The sequence below is a fragment of the Oncorhynchus kisutch genome, linkage group LG17, assembly GCF_002021735.2.
Source record: "Oncorhynchus kisutch isolate 150728-3 linkage group LG17, Okis_V2, whole genome shotgun sequence".
In the NCBI taxonomy this organism is placed as follows: domain Eukaryota; kingdom Metazoa; phylum Chordata; class Actinopteri; order Salmoniformes; family Salmonidae; genus Oncorhynchus; species Oncorhynchus kisutch.
In genome coordinates, this window is record NC_034190.2 from 8,790,779 (window position 1) to 8,810,861 (window position 20,083).

Consider the following 20,083-nt stretch of genomic DNA (forward strand, 5'->3'; position numbering starts at 1 on the left):
AGACCACATCTCCACACTAATAAACTACAGGATACAGCAGATAGACCACATCTCAACACTAATAAACTACAGGATACAGCAGATAGACCACATCTCCACACTAATAAACTACAGGATACAGCAGATAGACCACATCTCCACACTAATAAACTACAGGATACAGCAGATAGACCACATCTCCACACTAATAAACTACAGGATACAGCAGATAGACCACATCTCCACACTAATAAACTACAGGATACAGCAGATAGACCACATCTCCACACTAATAAACTACAGGATACAGCAGATAGACCACATCTCCACACTAATAAACTACAGGATACAGCAGATAGACCACATCTCCACACTAATAAACTACAGGATACAGCAGATAGACCACATCTCCACACTAATAAACTGCAGGATACAGCAGATAGACCACATCTCCACACTAATAAACTACAGGATACAGCAGATAGACCACATCTCCACACTAATAAACTACAGGATACAGCAGATAGACCACATCTCCACACTAATAAACTACAGGATACAGCAGATAGACCACATCTCCACACTAATAAACTACAGGATACAGCAGATAGACCACATCTCCACACTAATAAACTACAGGATACAGCAGATAGACCACATCTCCACACTAATAAACTACAGGATACAGCAGATAGACCACATCTCCACACTAATAAACTACAGGATACAGCAGATAGACCACATCTCCACACTAATAAACTACAGGATACAGCAGATAGACCACATCTCCACACTAATAAACTACAGGATACAGCAGATAGACCACATCTCCACACTAATAAACTACAGGATACAGCAGATAGACCACATCTCCACACTAATAAACTACAGGATACAGCAGATAGACCACATCTCCACACTAATAAACTACAGGATACAGCAGATAGACCACATCTCCACACTAATAAACTACAGGATACAGCAGATAGACCACATCTCCACACTAATAAACTACAGGATACAGCAGATAGACCACATCTCCACACTAATAAACTACAGGATACAGCAGATAGACCACATCTCCACACTAATAAACTACAGGATACAGCAGATAGACCACATCTCCACACTAATAAACTACAGGATACAGCAGATAGACCACATCTCCACACTAATAACTACAGGATACAGCAGATAGACCACATCTCCACACTAATAAACTACAGGATACAGCAGATAGACCACATCTCCACACTAATAAACTACAGGATACAGCAGATAGACCACATCTCCACACTAATAAACTACAGGATACAGCAGATAGACCACATCTCCACACTAATAACTACAGGATACAGCAGATAGACCACATCTCCACACTAATAAACTACAGGATACAGCAGATAGACCACATCTCCACACTAATAAACTACAGGATACAGCAGATAGACCACATCTCCACACTAATAAACTACAGGATACAGCAGATAGACCACATCTCCACACTAATAAACTACAGGATACAGCAGATAGACCACATCTCCACACTAATAAACTACAGGATACAGCAGATAGACCACATCTCCACACTAATAAACTACAGGATACAGCAGATAGACACATCTCCACACTAATAAACTACAGGATACAGCAGATAGACCACATCTCCACACTAATAAACTACAGGATACAGCAGATAGACCACATCTCCACACTAATAAACTACAGGATACAGCAGATAGACCACATCTCCACACTAATAAACTACAGGATACAGCAGATAGACCACATCTCCACACTAATAAACTACAGGATACAGCAGATAGACCACATCTCCACACTAATAAACTACAGGATACAGCAGATAGACCACATCTCCACACTAATAAACTACAGGATACAGCAGATAGACCACATCTCCACACTAATAAACTACAGGATACAGCAGATAGACCACATCTCCACACTAATAAACTACAGGATACAGCAGATAGACCACATCTCCACACTAATAAACTACAGGATACAGCAGATAGACCACATCTCCACACTAATAAACTACAGGATACAGCAGATAGACCACATCTCCACACTAATAAACTACAGGATACAGCAGATAGACCACATCTCCACACTAATAAACTACAGGATACAGCAGATAGACCACATCTCCACACTAATAAACTACAGGATACAGCAGATAGACCACATCTCCACACTAATAAACTACAGGATACAGCAGATAGACCACATCTCCACACTAATAAACTACAGGATACAGCAGATAGACCACATCTCCACACTAATAAACTACAGGATACAGCAGATAGACCACATCTCCACACTAATAAACTACAGGATACAGCAGATAGACCACATCTCCACACTAATAAACTACAGGATACAGCAGATAGACCACATCTCCACACTAATAAACTACAGGATACAGCAGATAGACCACATCTCCACACTAATAAACTACAGGATACAGCAGATAGACCACATCTCCACACTAATAAACTACAGGATACAGCAGATAGACCACATCTCCACACTAATAAACTACAGGATACAGCAGATAGACCACATCTCCACACTAATAAACTACAGGATACAGCAGATAGACCACATCTCCACACTAATAAACTACAGGATACAGCAGATAGACCACATCTCCACACTAATAAACTACAGGATACAGCAGATAGACCACATCTCCACACTAATAAACTACAGGATACAGCAGATAGACCACATCTCCACACTAATAAACTACAGGATACAGCAGATAGACCACATCTCCACACTAATAAACTACAGGATACAGCAGATAGACCACATCTCCACACTAATAAACTACAGGATACAGCAGATAGACCACATCTCCACACTAATAAACTACAGGATACAGCAGATAGACCACATCTCAACACTAATAAACTACAGGATACAGCAGATAGACCACATCTCCACACTAATAAACTACAGGATACAGCAGATAGACCACATCTCCACACTAATAAACTACAGGATACAGCAGATAGACCACATCTCAACACTAATAAACTACAGGATACAGCAGATAGACCACATCTCCACACTAATAAACTACAGGATACAGCAGATAGACCACATCTCCACACTAATAAACTACAGGATACAGCAGATAGACCACATCTCCACACTAATAAACTACAGGATACAGCAGATAGACCACATCTCCACACTAATAAACTACAGGATACAGCAGATAGACCACATCTCCACACTAATAAACTACAGGATACAGCAGATAGACCACATCTCCACACTAATAAACTACAGGATACAGCAGATAGACCACATCTCCACACGAATAAACTACAGGATACAGCAGATAGACCACATCTCCACACTAATAAACTACAGGATACAGCAGATAGACCACATCTCCACACTAATAAACTACAGGATACAGCAGATAGACCACATCTCCACACTAATAAACTACAGGATACAGCAGATAGACCACATCTGAAACTAATAAACTACAGGATACAGCAGATAGACCACATCTCCACACTAATAAACTACAGGATACAGCAGATAGACCACATCTCAACACTAATAAACTACAGGATACAGCAGATAGACCACATCTCCACACTAATAAACTACAGGATACAGCAGATAGACCACATCTCCACACTAATAAACTACAGGATACAGCAGATAGACCACATCTCCACACTAATAAACTACAGGATACAGCAGATAGACCACATCTCCACACTAATAAACTACAGGATACAGCAGATAGACCACATCTCCACACTAATAAACTACAGGATACAGCAGATAGACCACATCTCAACACTAATAAACTACAGGATACAGCAGATAGACCACATCTCCACACTAATAAACTACAGGATACAGCAGATAGACCACATCTCCACACTAATAAACTACAGGATACAGCAGATAGACCACATCTCAACACTAATAAACTACAGGATACAGCAGATAGACCACATCTCCACACTAATAAACTACAGGATACAGCAGATAGACCACATCTCCACACTAATAAACTACAGGATACAGCAGATAGACCACATCTCAACACTAATAAACTACAGGATACAGCAGATAGACCACATCTCCACACTAATAAACTACAGGATACAGCAGATAGACCACATCTCCACACTAATAAACTACAGGATACAGCAGATAGACCACATCTCCACACGAATAAACTACAGGATACAGCAGATAGACCACATCTCCACACTAATAAACTACAGGATACAGCAGATAGACCACATCTCAACACTAATAAACTACAGGATACAGCAGATAGACCACATCTCCACACTAATAAACTACAGGATACAGCAGATAGACCACATCTCCACACTAATAAACTACAGGATACAGCAGATAGACCACATCTCCACACTAATAAACTACAGGATACAGCAGATAGACCACATCTCCACACTAATAAACTACAGGATACAGCAGATAGACCACATCTCCACACTAATAAACTACAGGATACAGCAGATAGACCACATCTCAACACTAATAAACTACAGGATACAGCAGATAGACCACATCTCCACACTAATAAACTACAGGATACAGCAGATAGACCACATCTCCACACTAATAAACTACAGGATACAGCAGATAGACCACATCTCCACACTAATAAACTACAGGATACAGCAGATAGACCACATCTCCACACTAATAAACTACAGGATACAGCAGATAGACCACATCTCAACACTAATAAACTACAGGATACAGCAGATAGACCACATCTCCACACTAATAAACTACAGGATACAGCAGATAGACCACATCTCCACACTAATAAACTACAGGATACAGCAGATAGACCACATCTCCACACTAATAAACTACAGGATACAGCAGATAGACCACATCTCCACACTAATAAACTACAGGATACAGCAGATAGACCACATCTCCACACTAATAAACTACAGGATACAGCAGATAGACCACATCTCCACACTAATAAACTACAGGATACAGCAGATAGACCACATCTCCACACTAATAAACTGCAGGATACAGCAGATAGACCACATCTCCACACTAATAAACTACAGGATACAGCAGATAGACCACATCTCCACACTAATAAACTACAGGATACAGCAGATAGACCACATCTCAACACTAATAAACTACAGGATACAGCAGATAGACCACATCTCCACACTAATAAACTACAGGATACAGCAGATAGACCACATCTCCACACTAATAAACTACAGGATACAGCAGATAGACCACATCTCCACACTAATAAACTACAGGATACAGCAGATAGACCACATCTCCACACTAATAAACTACAGGATACAGCAGATAGACCACATCTCCACACTAATAAACTACAGGATACAGCAGATAGACCACATCTCCACACTAATAAACTACAGGATACAGCAGATATACCACATCTCCACACTAATAAACTACAGGATACAGCAGATAGACCACATCTCCACACTAATAAACTACAGGATACAGCAGATAGACCACATCTCCACACTAATAAACTACAGGATACAGCAGATAGACCACATCTCCACACTAATAAACTACAGGATACAGCAGATAGACCACATCTCCACACTAATAAACTACAGGATACAGCAGATAGACCACATCTCCACACTAATAAACTACAGGATACAGCAGATAGACCACATCTCCACACTAATAAACTACAGGATACAGCAGATAGACCACATCTCCACACTAATAAACTACAGGATACAGCAGATAGACCACATCTCCACACTAATAAACTACAGGATACAGCAGATAGACCACATCTCCACACTAATAAACTACAGGATACAGCAGATAGACCACATCTCCACACTAATAAACTACAGGATACAGCAGATAGACCACATCTCCACACTAATAAACTACAGGATACAGCAGATAGACCACATCTCCACACTAATAAACTACAGGATACAGCAGATAGACCACATCTCCACACTAATAAACTACAGGATACAGCAGATAGACCACATCTCCACACTAATAAACTACAGGATACAGCAGATAGACCACATCTCCACACTAATAAACTACAGGATACAGCAGATAGACCACATCTCCACACTAATAAACTACAGGATACAGCAGATAGACCACATCTCCACACTAATAAACTACAGGATACAGCAGATAGACCACATCTCCACACTAATAAACTACAGGATACAGCAGATAGACCACATCTCCACACTAATAAACTACAGGATACAGCAGATAGACCACATCTCAACACCAATAAACTACAGGATACAGCAGATAGACCACATCTCAACACTAATAAACTACAGGATACAGCAGATAGACCACATCTCAACACTAATAAACTACAGGATACAGCAGATAGACCACATCTCCACACTAATAAACTACAGGATACAGCAGATAGACCACATCTCAACACTAATAAACTACAGGATACACTAATAAACTACGATTCCCCTCTATTGGCTCCTCCCCTCGAGGACCACAGCACTCTATAGGCTCTTCCCCTCTATTGGCTCCTCCCCTTGAGGACCACAGCACTCTATAGGCTCTTCCCCTCTTTTGGCTCCTCCCCTCGAGGACCACAGCACTCTATAGGCCCTTCCCCTCTATTGGCTCCTCCCCTCGAGGACCACAGCACCCTATAGGCTCTTTCCCTCTACTGGCTCCACTGCAAAAGGATAGGTAGGACACTGGCAGTCACTGCAAAAGGATAGGTAAGACACTGGCAGTCACTGCAAAAGGATAGGTAAAGACACTGGCAGTCACTGCAAAAGGATAGGTAAGACACTGGCAGTCACTGCAAAAGGATAGGTAAAGACACTGGTAGTCACTGCAAAAGGATAGGTAAAGACACTGGCAGCCACTGCAAAAGGATAGGTAGGACACTGGCAGTCACTGCAAAAGGATAGGTAAAGACACTGGCAGCCACTGCAAAAGGATAGGTAAAGACACTGGCAGTCACTGCAAACGGATAGGTAAAGACACTGGCAGTCACTGCAAAAGGATAGGTAGGACACTGGCAGTCACTGCAAAAGGATAGGTAGGACACTGGCAGTCACTGCAAAAGGATAGGTAGGACACTGGCAGTCACTGCAAAAGGATAGGTAAGACACTGACAGTCACTGCAAAAGGATAGGTAAAGACACTGGCAGTCACTGCAAAAGGATAGGTAAGACACTGGCAGTCACTGCAAAAGGATAGGTAAAGATACTGGCAGCCACTGCAAAAGGATAGGTAGGACACTGGCAGCCACTGCAAAAGGATAGGTAAGGACACTGGCAGCCACTGCAAAAGGATAGGTAGGACACTAGCAGCCACTGCAAAAGGATAGGTAGGACACTGGCAGTCACTGCAAAAGGATAGGTAAAGACACTGGCAGCCACTGCAAAAGGATAGGTAAGGACACTGGCAGCCACTGCAGAAGGATAGGTAAGGACACTGGCAGCCACTGCAAAAGGATAGGTAAGGACACTGGCAGCCACTGCAAAAGGATAGGTAGGACACTGGCAGTCACTGCACAAGGATAGGTAAGACACTGGCAGCCACTGCAAAAGGATAGGTAGGACACTGGCAGTCACTGCAAAAGGATAGGTAAGGACACTGGCAGCCACTGCAAAAGGATAGGTAAAGACACTGGCAGTCACTGCAAAAGGATAGGTAAAGACACTGGCAGTCACTGCAAAAGGATAGGTAAAGACACTGGCAGTCACTGCAAAAGGATAGGTAAGAAGTTTTATCAAAATATATCAACTCAAGATTCAAATCACAAATGATCAAAAAATAATATGTGACATATTGTCATTTTGCATGTTTTTATGGTAAATATATGGTAAATTCAATCACTTTTTGACAGCACCTCTTTTGATTTTAATGATAGAATTGTTCAGAAAGTGAGAGTGGACCTGAATGCCAAAACATTCAAGAGACCTGGCCAAGAAGGCAACAACAATCACTACATTCCAGATTTAAAACATACCATGAGACGTCCGTGTTTTCATCACTGGAAAAGATCAACGGGTTGAGTTTGATATCCTTTAATTTTATACAAGACCACATGTTGATCTGAGCCTGATCGAAGATAATAAACAGTGGTGTGAAGAAGATAATGTAGGAACAAAAGCTGATCAATATATTAGCAATCAGTTTTATTCTTGTCTTGCAGTGTATACAGATGGTTCAAAGGATGCCATGAATGGGAAGACAGGAGCAGGTGAATTTATTCCTGAGTTTAATGTTAATCTATGCACGATACTAATAAATGATTTATCTGTATATTCAACAGAAATGGTTGCCATAATTGTTAGCTTGCAATGGATAGAGAAGTTGTAACCAAGAAGATTAGTAATATGTTGGGACTGTGTAGTTTACGATCTGGGAAGTCAGAATGTGAGGATTTATGGGTAGACATAATGATGCTGTTGTTAGGGTAACAAGGAAATGGTATTCAAATCTATTGGATTCTGGTCATACTGGAGTTTATGGACATGATGTAGTAGATTTAACAACACAAAGAGCAGAGACAAATAATATTGTGGATTTACAGGTGAGGTTGTTCAGAGGGGAAATTAAAACGTTGATTCTGAAAAATGTGTTAGATTGCTGGCAGATACAATGGGACGAAAGTAGTAAGGGCAGACATATTTATAGTACAAGGAAATCTGCACGGGAGATAGTGTCATATAATGGGAACAGAAGGGAGGAAGTTATGTTGTGTAGGATGAGATTAGGACATATGGGATTGTAATTCCTCTTCAAATTTGATAGGGAAACATGGTACTGGGATGTGTAATGGCTGCATGGTAGCGGAAACGGTTGGACATGTATTATTATATTGTGAAACGTATTATGTAGAAAGAGAGAGGTTGTTTGACAGGGTCAGAGAGGTTGGACGTAATGGGGAGTGGGTGGTATTTTGGGTGTGGGTGATGGGAGTAGTGAGGTTAGTAGTGAGATTACATTTGATTAGAAATGCAGGGTTAGTTTAGAGAATATAGTGGTATAGATAGGGAGTGACTGGCCTCACACTCCAGTGCAGTAGGTTTCGGTGTAAAGCACCTGTCAGTTGGTTGCGATTCGCCAATATAACTTAAAGAAATAGAGAAAGAAGGAGGAGGTATGGTGTCCCTGTGCATTTCGAGAGAATCGAAAGTGAAAGGTTGTCAGCAGCAACGCCATAGACTCTGCCGCGTTCACTCTGAAATTTCCGAGTTGCTAACTGGTTATAGTTAACCAAGACTTCACAAAATGGGACAAACACCAAATTGAGACTCTGCACGCAGAATTCTGCAAAAATATCCTCCGTGTACAACATAGAACACCAAATAATGCATGCAGAGCAGAATTAGGCCGATACCCACTAATTATCAAAATCCAGAAAAGAGCTGTTAAATTCTACAACCACCTAAAAGGAAGCGATTCACAAACCTTCCATAACAAAGCCATCACCTACAGAGAGATGAACCTGGAGAAGAGTCCCCTAAGCAAGCTGGTCCTGGGGCTGTTCACAAACACAAACACACACTACAGAGCCCCAGGACAGCAGCACAATTAGACCCAACCAAATCATGAGAAAACAAAAATATAATTATTTAACACATTGGAAAGAATTAACAAAAAAACAGAGCAAACTAGAATGCTATTTGGCCCTACACAGAGAGTACACAGTGGCAGAATACCTGACCACTGTGACTGACCCAAAATTAAGGAAAGCTTTGACTATGTACAGACTCAGTGAGCATAGCCTTGCTATTGAGAAAGGCCGCCGTAGGCAGACATGGCTCTCAAGAGAAGACAGGCTATGTGCTCACTGCCCACAAAATGAGGTGGAAACTGAGCTGCACTTCCTAACCTCCTGCCCAATGTATGACCATATTAGAGACACATATTTCCCTCAGATTACACAGATCCACAAAGAATTCGAAAACAAATCAAATTTTGAAAAACTCCCATATCTACTGGGTGAAATTCCAGTGTGCCATCACAGCAGCAAGATTTGTGACCTGTTGCCACGAGAAAAGGGCAACCAGTGAAGAACAAACACCATTGTAAATACAACCCATATTTATGCTTATTTATTTTATCTTGTGTCCTTTAACCATTTGTACATTGTTAAAACACTGTATATATATATAATATGGTATTTGTAATGTCTTTACTGTTTTGAAACTTCTGTATGTGTAATGTTTACTGTTAATTTTTGTTGTTTTTCACTTTATATATTCACTTTGTATGTTGTCTACCTCACTTGCTTTGGCAATGTTAACACATGTTTCCCATGCCAATAAAGCCCTTGAATTGAATTGAATTGATATAGTTATACACGTGCCCGCGTCAACGGATAACAAGTCGGAAATGTACGAGTTTCCTAGTTCCGATTAGCATTTGAACGCGGCATCAGTCTATGCGTGACGCTAACAACTTTTCACTTTTCTCGAAATGCATAGTACGACCATACTTCAGTGGTGACGACCTTATTTTGAACAAACCGACAACCCGATATAGGTAAGTTTGATTCAAATGACAACTTTTTGAAGGAAAATAAAAACACGTTTGCTGTTAATGCATAATAATTTACATCAAGTATATTTTCAGTGTTTTCTTAGCGAAAAACGGGAGAGGGAAATTGGGAATCGGATTACAATATTGCCAAACCTAAACCAATCACATTGATTGAGAAAACGTAGATAACTCACATCCATACACAGTTAATTTAATGCAATAATATTGCGTGCTGTCAATTGAATATTTCGTACTGTCAATAATTACTTTTTCAGTTACATTCCAGTTCTTCACTTTACATTGCCAAGTACCACAGACCCGTTTGTTTATGGTCTTTCTAGTTGCAAAGCGTCGATACTTATTTTTTTAAACATTCTAAAACCCTTACTGTGTACCTACTGTATGTTTTTGCGTGCCGTGCTTTGTTTGCTGAAATCCATACATTTTAATAAAATGTTATTTAATCAAATACGACCACAGCTGTACTTCTTTAGGATTTGGTTGGTGGATCGCATCCAACGTTTAGTTGTATACACCGCCACCTACTGTACTGGTGTGTGATGCCATTCACGACCTACCTACGTTACATTTTTGTTATGGTAATACAACATTGGAAACAAGGAAAATTGCCCTGCCAACTAATAGCCCTCACAACAACAACAAAAAACACCACACCTTCCACTATTTAACCCGATCTAATACTACTCCATACCGATAGTCTGAGAGGACAGACCACTTACCACTCAACACCCAAAGCAGCTGTTCTGCAGTAAATCCTCACAATCCCGAGTACTTCTCAGCTACTGCCTCCACAACTTCTATTTTCTGTCACTTCTGATCCATTTCTGCAGTATAATTGACAACCATGGCTATGAATGCTAAAAAGCCCACCTTACTGAAGCACATACTCTTACCATCACTCTCTTGGTCTCTGCCTACTCACAGGAATCCTCTCAGGATCCCTCACCCTGTACCCATCTTCCTCTACCACTCAAATCAAATTGTAATGGTCGCATACAGATATTTAGCAGATGTTATTACGGGTGTAGCAAAATGCTTGTGTTCTTCGCTCCAACAGTGCAGAAGTCATAAACAGTGCAATGCTTGAAGCACAGCGAAGAGCTGCTGGCAAACGCACGAAAGTGCTGTTTGAATGAATGCTTATGAGCCTGCTGCTGCATACCATCGCTCAGTCAGACTGCTCTATCAAATCATAGACTTAGTTATAACATAATAACTCACAGAAATACGAGTCTTAGGTCATTAATATGGTCAAATCCGGAAACGATCATTTCGAAAACAAAACGTTTATTATTTCAGTGAAATACGGAACCGTTCCGTATTTTATCTAAGTCTAAATATTCTTGTTACGTTGCACAACCTTCAATTTATGTCATAATTACGTAAAATTCTGGCAAATTAGTTCTCAACGAGCCAGGTGGCCCAAACTGTTGCATATACCCTGACTCTGCGTGCAATGAACGCAAGAGAAGTGACACAATTTCCCTATTTTAATATTGCCTGCTAACATGAATTTCTTTTAACTAAATATGCAGGTTTAAAAAACATATACTTGTGTATTGATTTTAAGAAAGACATTCATGTTTATGATTAGGTATATTCATGCAACGATTGTGTTTTTTTCTCAAATGCGCTTTTGTTAAATCATCCCCCGTTTGGCGAAGTTGGCTGTCTTTGTTAGGAAGAAAGTCTTCACACAGTTCGCAACGAGTCAGGCGGCCCAAACTGCTGCATAAACACTGACTCTGTTGCACAGAACGCAAGACAAGTGACACAATTTCCCTAGTTAAAAGAAATTCATGTTAACGGGCAATATTAACTAAATATGCAGGTTTAAAAATATATACTTGTGTATTGATTTTAAGAAAGACGTTGATGTTTATGGTTAGGTACACATTGGTGCAACGATGGGGCTTTTTTGCGAATGCGCTTGTTAAATCACCCGTTTGGCGAAGTAGGCTGTGATTCAATGATAAATTAACAGGCACCGCATCGATTATATGCAACGCAGGACAAGCTAGATAAACTAGTAATATCATCAACCATGTGTAGTTAACTAGTCATTATGTTAAGATTGATTGTTTTTATAAGATACGTTTAATGCTAGCTAGCACCTTATCTTGGCTCCTTGCTGCACTCGCATAACAGGTAGTCAGTCTGCCACGCAGTCTCCTCATGGAGTGCAATGTAATCGGCCATGATCGGTGTCCAAAAATGCAGATTACCGATTGTTATGAAAACTTGAAATGGGCCCTAATTAATCGGCCATTCCGATTAATTGTTCAACCTCTAGTATTGACTAGTGATGGTACGTTTGATGCCGGAGCTCCAAGGCATGTGTCGAGATCGCTAAGCAGTGTACTTCGAAACAGTTGCCGCGTTCACGTGCTAGTCGGAACTAGGATACTTGAAAATATTCGACTTGCTAACTGGTTGAACACGGCACGTGTATAACTACAACCAGTGAGAAATTTTCCTATTTCTGACTAGTGCGTGACTGAGGCATAGTCCAGTGGTCACCAACCAGTCCAACTGGTCTATCTTCAAGGCATTACTTTTTAAAATGGATGTTGCACTGTTGGCAGTAGGTTTTCACTTGATTCAGAAGCTCTGCGCAAAGTGTTCCCATTTTGTACCATTTCATTTGTCTGAAAAGAGGAACATGGCGGACTGGGAGATCTGTGGACTGGGAGATCTGTGGACTGGGAGATCTGTGGACCGGGAGATCTGTGGACCGGGAGATCTGTGGACCGGGAGATCTGTGGACCGGGAGATCTGTGGACCGGGAGATCTGTGGACCGGGAGATCTGTGGACCGGGAGATCTGTGGACCGGGAGATCTGTGGACCGGGAGATCTGTGGCTAAATCAAGTGCGACCTACTGCGCTGACCAATTTGATAGCTCACCTTGCCTACAGCTTCCCCAGCCACAGAAAAGTTTGTAGCCTAAGTGAGATTTTCATAACTTTTAAAACCATGACCAGAGAGAGACTGTCAAAGAATATAGCTGTTGATAAGAGTGTGTATGTTTTAATATTATTTTCACCGCTGTCACTGTTTTTATTCAACATTATTACAAAACATAAAACGTCCTTCTCTCGTGCTGCAGGTGCAATGAATGAGTAGACAAGTGTAACGATAGCCATTTTAATATGGGAGAATATTTCACTTTCTCTGGTCATAGGAACAACATGAATTTATGCATATTGGTTATGCGGTACGACTCGAGATACGCCATCAGGTGGAAGACTGTCCCCTCTCTCTGGTCAGTCTCACCAGAGGAAAGGAAGGAGAGAGCAGGGACCATGAGAGATGGACCCTCTGCTGCTCTCTTGCTCCCTCCCTCCACTGAGAATAAGGCCATGTTCAAAACAACTGAACTCTTTACTCTGAAATCTCAGACTTCCCGAATTCAGTGCGTTCAAGACAACTGGGAACTTGGATGACCATCGTTTTGAATGGTCATCCAACTCAGAATTCCATGTCGGAAACTCCGGCATGTTTCTAGAGCTCTGACTTTCCGACCTGCAGATCACTGACGTCATGATTTGACCTGTTGAGTTGTCTTGAAAGCACCATGACAGATGCAGGAGGTACCATCAGTCCAGTAAAATAAAAAAAGCAAATGATTTAAATTTATGCTCAGCTGTGCCTTGCAAGTGCTACACCAACTGATCTATTTTGTTATCAAAGCTTGAGTTTTAAAATATAATACGGTCTGAGAAGAACAATATTACCAGGCCAGGCACATAGCCAATATGCTGTGATAATGTATTAGGCCTACTGCTCGTCATTCCCACAACAAATGTTTTATTAGGTTAATGTTACATTTTTAAAGTAACGTTTTAAAAAACAATGGGAGTCGTTGTCCACAAAGCAGTGTTGCTCCCGCCTATCCTTTCTTTGGATTGGTGGATACATTTGGAATATTCGATGAGGGTTGTTGACGTCAACCCGAGAGATGCTATGCTACTAGCCTCATGTCATGAATATGCATAGCCATCTCGAGACAACTCCGATATAAAGTGTTTTTCTTTTCTCAAAGTTGCCGGGATGTCACGTGTCCTACTTATATCAGTACACTCGTAACAACTTAAGCATTACGAAACTTCTATTCAGTCAAATTGACCTCATGTAGCAAAAAAGCCATACATTTTTTTAGTTTGACACACTCTCATTGATCTGCATACAAAAGCTCCTTGTTTGGTGGGCAAAACAAGGGGAAAAAACGCCTCCTGCCGGAGGGAGACAGATTTTCCGCTGAGTTGGGCCTCCCTCTTCTACTCTGGTAGAAGGCAAAAAGGCTATGCTGCGGACACGCTACAGGGTGTGGGACATCATCTATAATAATATGGCTGCTCTAAATTCTTTTGACCAGCAGGTGCCACTAGTGTACACTGTGTTGATCAAAGCCCTGAGTAAATGAACCTATTTGACACAATTCGCTGAAAAACCTCAATGCTTCAGAATGATTCGTGTCCATCACTAGTTATTGACGCATAGCAACTCAAAGGAGTCAGAGGTTAATAAAATAAATAAAAACTCTAGTCTGCTCTCAACTCCGTGAGAGGCCGGCAGATGGCGATATCGAGTCGTTTCATTTTACCGTCCAAATGGAACTTATGCAGCCGGCTATACACTCATATCTAGGGCACTATAACATCCACATTGTGGACAGAATCATATAATCCAGACATTAAAATAGAATTCAACAATATTTAAAAATTTTGACTTTGTAGGAAATCAACAAAAACAAATTGGACTTATTGGAAAATGCATTCATTTGTGAAGTAAGTCACAAGAATGCCCCAGTCTGTGGGTATTTGCACACTTGTCTACACTTTGCATATCCATTAGCGACGATTCTAATGATAACCTTCTGTTAGAAACGGAAAGGTTTTCCCAAAAACCTTCTCAAATGAATGTTATTTAAAAAGTAGCCTATGCCTACCTGGCAGAATGATTATTTGCTTCAAACCAGGTGATCATTTTACGAACTCTGCAACCACATGAGTGCTACAGAAACACTGCTTAGCCAAACAATGGTCTCTTCCTGGTGCACACTTGCACGCCAAAACATTAAAACATCTTTATTTTTCCCCCCAGACCTCTAAAATGGTCTCCTGATGTGGTTTAAACATTGTTGTGGACTTAGAACATTCAATTCTGAAATGTTTTCTTTTTGAAACCTGAAAATATTCGGGGGAAACGGAAATCTGGAAAAACTAAATGGAATTTGGGGGAAAAACTAAACGGAATCAGGCAAAACAAATGTAACAGATTTTATAGGGCCCTACATATCCCCTGTGGACAGGGTGGTAAACATTCTCCATTCAGGCTGCAAAGCCATCCATTTCCTCCTTAACTAGTTAATGTCGAGAATGTGGGAAAATATGCATGCTTTCTTTATGAAACACAATTTTTCACCTCCATGCTGGATTAGCTAATGCTAGTCCCAGATGTTGCATATCACATTCAGCCAATAAGACTGCTACAACCTGAGGTGGTGTCACCTGTGGTCATTGCTCACCTCTATCTCCTTTCCCCAGTATTGTCATGGAGGGAACACCCGTGGAGGTGCTTGGCGTCCCCGACGATATCCTTGCCTCTGTTAGAATGGTTGACAAGCTCACAATACACTTCCAACGACCAGGGAACGGGGGAGGAGAGGTAAAGAGAGTACAGTTTCTATCCTACAGCCCAGGACAGGCCTTTGTCATGTTTGAGGATCCAGAAGGTAGGCTTATCGAATGGATGAAACTACAGATATCTATTTTTAGGTACACATAGTCTAATATTAGTTTGTGATAATGTACTATTTGCTACAGAATATATGGATACAGTGGGGCAAAAAAGTATTTAGTCAGCCACCAATTGTGCAAGTTCTCCCACTTAAAAAGATGAGAGAGGCCTGTAATTTTCATCATAGGTACACTTCAACTATGACAGACAAAATTAGAAAAAAAAATCCAGAAAATCACATTGTAGGAGTTTTAATGAATTTATTAGCAAATTATGGTGGAAAATAAGTATTTGGTCACCTACAAACAAGCAAGATTTATGGCACTCACAGACCTGTAACTTCTTTAAGAGGCTCCTCTGTCCTCCACTCGTTACCTGTATTAATGGCACCTGTTTGAACTTGTTATCAGTATAAAAGACACCTGTGACCTATTTTGTTTGTCATAGTTGAAGTTTACCTATGATGAAAATTACAGGCCTCTCTCATCTTTTGAAGTGGGAGAACTTGCACAATTGTTGGCTGACTAAATACTTTTTTGCCCCACTGTACATTTGTGGTAAAAACCATGTCATTCATCTAACTTCCTGTCCTCTCTGTTGCAGTGGCTGCACGTGTGTTGCAGCGGATCCATGTCTTAGAAGTGGATGGACAACACTTTCCTCTTAAATTCAGGAACGCTGACACGCCTGAGGTAGTAAAAAGACACATCATATTGCAATCCATGTCCTGTAAAAAGTATGGTTACAATTTCCTTTATCGAACCTTTAATTTACCAGGGAATAAACCATTTTTTCGAGTTGAGCTGGCAAGAGGTCATGACGAAGTAGTCAGCATGTACATACAATACTTGACATTAAAAACAATTAGTGGTCAACAAAATTTTTTTTCTTAATCAGAGCTTTAAAACTCAGTAAGCAACACCATCTACCTTCAGTTTTCAAGTCGGTTGCAGGTCATTCCAAGACCAACGAGCGTTGCAGAAGAGTTTTATTTATGTGTTATGTGTGTGTCGCAGGTGGACGTGCCAGTCAAGGCCGATCTGGATGTGAGCATGTTCTCCAAGGACAGCGAGGAGGTGCTCCAGCCTGTGAACGAGATTCCCCAGCTACCCATTCAGGGCTCCTTTCAGAAGTTCACTGCAGTGAAGGCCCAACTGCAGCAGGTCTTACCCCAGGACACAAACACCCTGCGCCACAGCAGCCCTTCGCCATCCAGTCTCAATAGCCAGCCTCTGGGGCCATTTCCAAATCCTCAATCCGCTGCAACCCATTTCCCAGCCCGCAAGCAACAGGGTATGTTGGGGACAACTTGACCCATATGAGGAACACATCCCCCAAACCAGTGGAACCCATCTCCCAGACCCCATCTTGCAGTGAGGTCTTCTTCATAACGGACGCAGATGTGCTCCGTTATGCCCAGTGCGTCAGGAAAAAGGACATTGATTCCATTCTTGGAGGCCACACAACTCAAATGGATGTTAAGCCAGCTGAAGGTTCAGACCTCTGCTATGTTTTCCTTGAAGGGAAGAGTCCAGAGCGGGTTATGGAAAAGCTGCAGGTTTTTCTCAACAAGCTTAATTTAAGACTACGAACTCAAGAAATCCCACTATGGACACTCGATCGCGACCGACAGGTTAGAATTCATGAACTGGTTCAGAAGTATAATATAATTTATCCTACTGTCCTCGTCAATCATGCTGGAGATCTCCTCCGCCTTGTAGGACCTTCCAAGGAAAGTTATGAGATGAAGCAGAGGCTCCTGGGAAAACCCATAGACCTGCTACCAGCTGGGCTAACTGGGAGGGTAGTGGACAGGAGTATCCATGGTGCTCCCATCCCATGGGCTCCTGGCCCCGTACCTGACCCTGTGTCTGCTACTGCACCAGATTACTAGTAAATTAACTACATTTTGCAGTAGCTTGGTGATAGTGGAACTAAATTCAAATCTAGATAGTGTTTGCAGTAGTTCATTACTTGTTGTCATGTAGCAGTGTAGCTAACTACTGGAACTACACACGACGTTTTAGCCGTGTAGCCAACTACTGGAACTACACACGACGTTTTAGCCGTGTAGCCAACTACTGGAACTACACACTACGTTTTAGCCGTGTAGCCAACTACTGGAACTACACACTACGTTTTAGCCGTGTAGCCAACTATTGTAACTACACACTACGTTTTAGCCGTGTAGCCAACTACTGGAACTACACACTACATTTTTGGCTAAAATAAGATGAGTGAAGTAGGCCATCATTTCCATTTTTGGGCATCAGACCAACCCGTTTCTCACTTGAAACATCGTTTTTGTGTTTAGGCTAAATATTAACAGAATGTGTAATATGACCCTAAAGTGATCTCTTCTTGCAATTTGTAGTCTGACATTTCAGATTTAGATATGATCTGTTTTCACAAAGTAGTTTGGATGTAGTGAACTACTTTTCAAAATAACTGTAGTTAAGTAAACTATTTTTCTTAACTTCTTCCAGTGTGAGGTAACTGGTAGCTTGCTAAACTGTCTTTTCTGATTAGTTTTCCCAACACAGAAAAATACCAGGGTGAGCCTGGCTCCCGTTCATCCCAGGCAAATCTAATCTCTCTCCTGGTACCCAAATGGTGGAACAAGCATCCAGTTCCCCCTAAAATCAGGACACTGCCCATCTTCTGAAAACCCACCTCTTCAGTATCTTTAACTAACACCCTTGTTGACACTGGTACTACCACTACTCTTTTCTTACTAGCTTTGATCATTTAATGAGGAAAAATGTACTGACTATGACGGTGATATGTGGTTGTCTCACCTACCTATCTTTAAGATGGACGTTTGTGCAGTGACTCTGGATAAGAGTGTCTGCTGAATGACAAAAATGTAATGTTTAATGAACATGGAAGGGTTGTAACAAGGGGCTACAGTAGGCGCTGTGCCCTCTACACCCAGTAGTCACTCTGATTCCCCGGCTAAAATAAAAGAGCATAGAGTTACACGGGAGGTCTTGAGGCCAGTAAGGGCAGATGATGTGTTTGGTGCCCTCTGCTGGAACTCAAATGCCAGTGTTGAAAAATAAGTCATTACTTCCAGAAAGTCCTACTAACACAATAGAATGGAAGAATGTGCTTTCAAGCAAGAAGAAGCCCCTAACAGGTTACTAGTTTAGACGGAGACACCTGTAATGAAAGTGGCTTGTTCTGTTTATTTTATAATATGCTGTGGGGTAAAAATGTTCAATTCACACATATACACATTTTGTTTTGTAAGGTTTTTTCTTCTTGGACTAATTGATTTCTGTATTTTCTAATGTTTTCTTTCTCGTGATACGAATCTATTCTAAATGTGGTTTATTTTTGTTTTGAGGGATTGAGGGCAATAAAAATATATTATATTTGTGTAAATGTATCCTTTAACTATATGCTGATGCAAAGGTTGGTAACTATACTCTAGGGGTGGACTTTGTTAATCTACTGTATCTGTTTTGATTATGTGGAGAAATTATTTCGAGATGATCTCATCTTTTTTTTGTTTGGAAACTGTTCCTGAAATGTGGTAATTTTAACTCCTCACACACAAGACTAAAATCAACACATCATGCTGTAGTTTGACAATTCCTTTCGACTTGTCATTGTCTCCACGTTTCTTGTCAATCAGTTACTATGGCAGTCTGTTACTGTGGCAGTCTGTTACTGTGGCAGTCTGTTACCGTGGCAGTCTGTTACTGTGGCAGTCTGGGTCCATGCGTTTGCCTTAGTATCTGCCTTAGTACTGT

At 41.1% G+C, this 20,083-nt stretch overlaps 1 protein-coding gene across 4 annotated transcripts; it reads left to right on the forward strand.

The window, feature by feature from the left end:
• The first annotated feature begins 10,417 nt into the window (after positions 1-10,417).
• Positions 10,418-19,856, forward strand: LOC116354511 (uncharacterized). Of its 4 annotated transcripts, none has more exons than XM_031795066.1 (5): positions 10,446-10,566; positions 13,241-13,533; positions 16,133-16,320; positions 16,929-17,017; positions 17,342-19,856. In XM_031795066.1, exons 3-5 carry the CDS (start codon positions 16,140-16,142, stop codon positions 17,636-17,638), a joined length of 567 nt encoding a protein of 188 aa, XP_031650926.1. In that variant the 5' UTR covers positions 10,446-10,566; positions 13,241-13,533; positions 16,133-16,139; the 3' UTR covers positions 17,639-19,856. The 4 variants fall into 4 exon arrangements, 3 of the variants coding, with proteins under 3 accessions (XP_031650924.1, XP_031650926.1, XP_031650927.1); XM_031795067.1 differs by having other exon boundaries at positions 10,454-10,566; positions 13,241-13,520; positions 17,342-17,761; XM_031795064.1 differs by lacking the exon at positions 13,241-13,533 and having other exon boundaries at positions 10,418-10,566; positions 17,342-17,761.
• The last annotated feature ends 227 nt before the right edge of the window (positions 19,857-20,083 follow it).

What these genes read in the sequence shown, in the direction of transcription:
- LOC116354511 (XM_031795064.1), top strand. Translation starts at nt 10,466, where the DNA reads ATGCGTGACGCTAACAACTTTTCACTTTTCTCGAAATGCATAGTACGA. An exon ending in AAACCGACAACCCGATATAG is followed by an intron (nt 10,567 to 16,132) that starts GTAAGTTTGATT and finishes TCCTTTCCCCAG; the next exon opens with TATTGTCATGGAGGGAACAC. An exon ending in CATGTTTGAGGATCCAGAAG is followed by an intron (nt 16,321 to 16,928) that starts GTAGGCTTATCG and finishes TCTCTGTTGCAG; the next exon opens with TGGCTGCACGTGTGTTGCAG.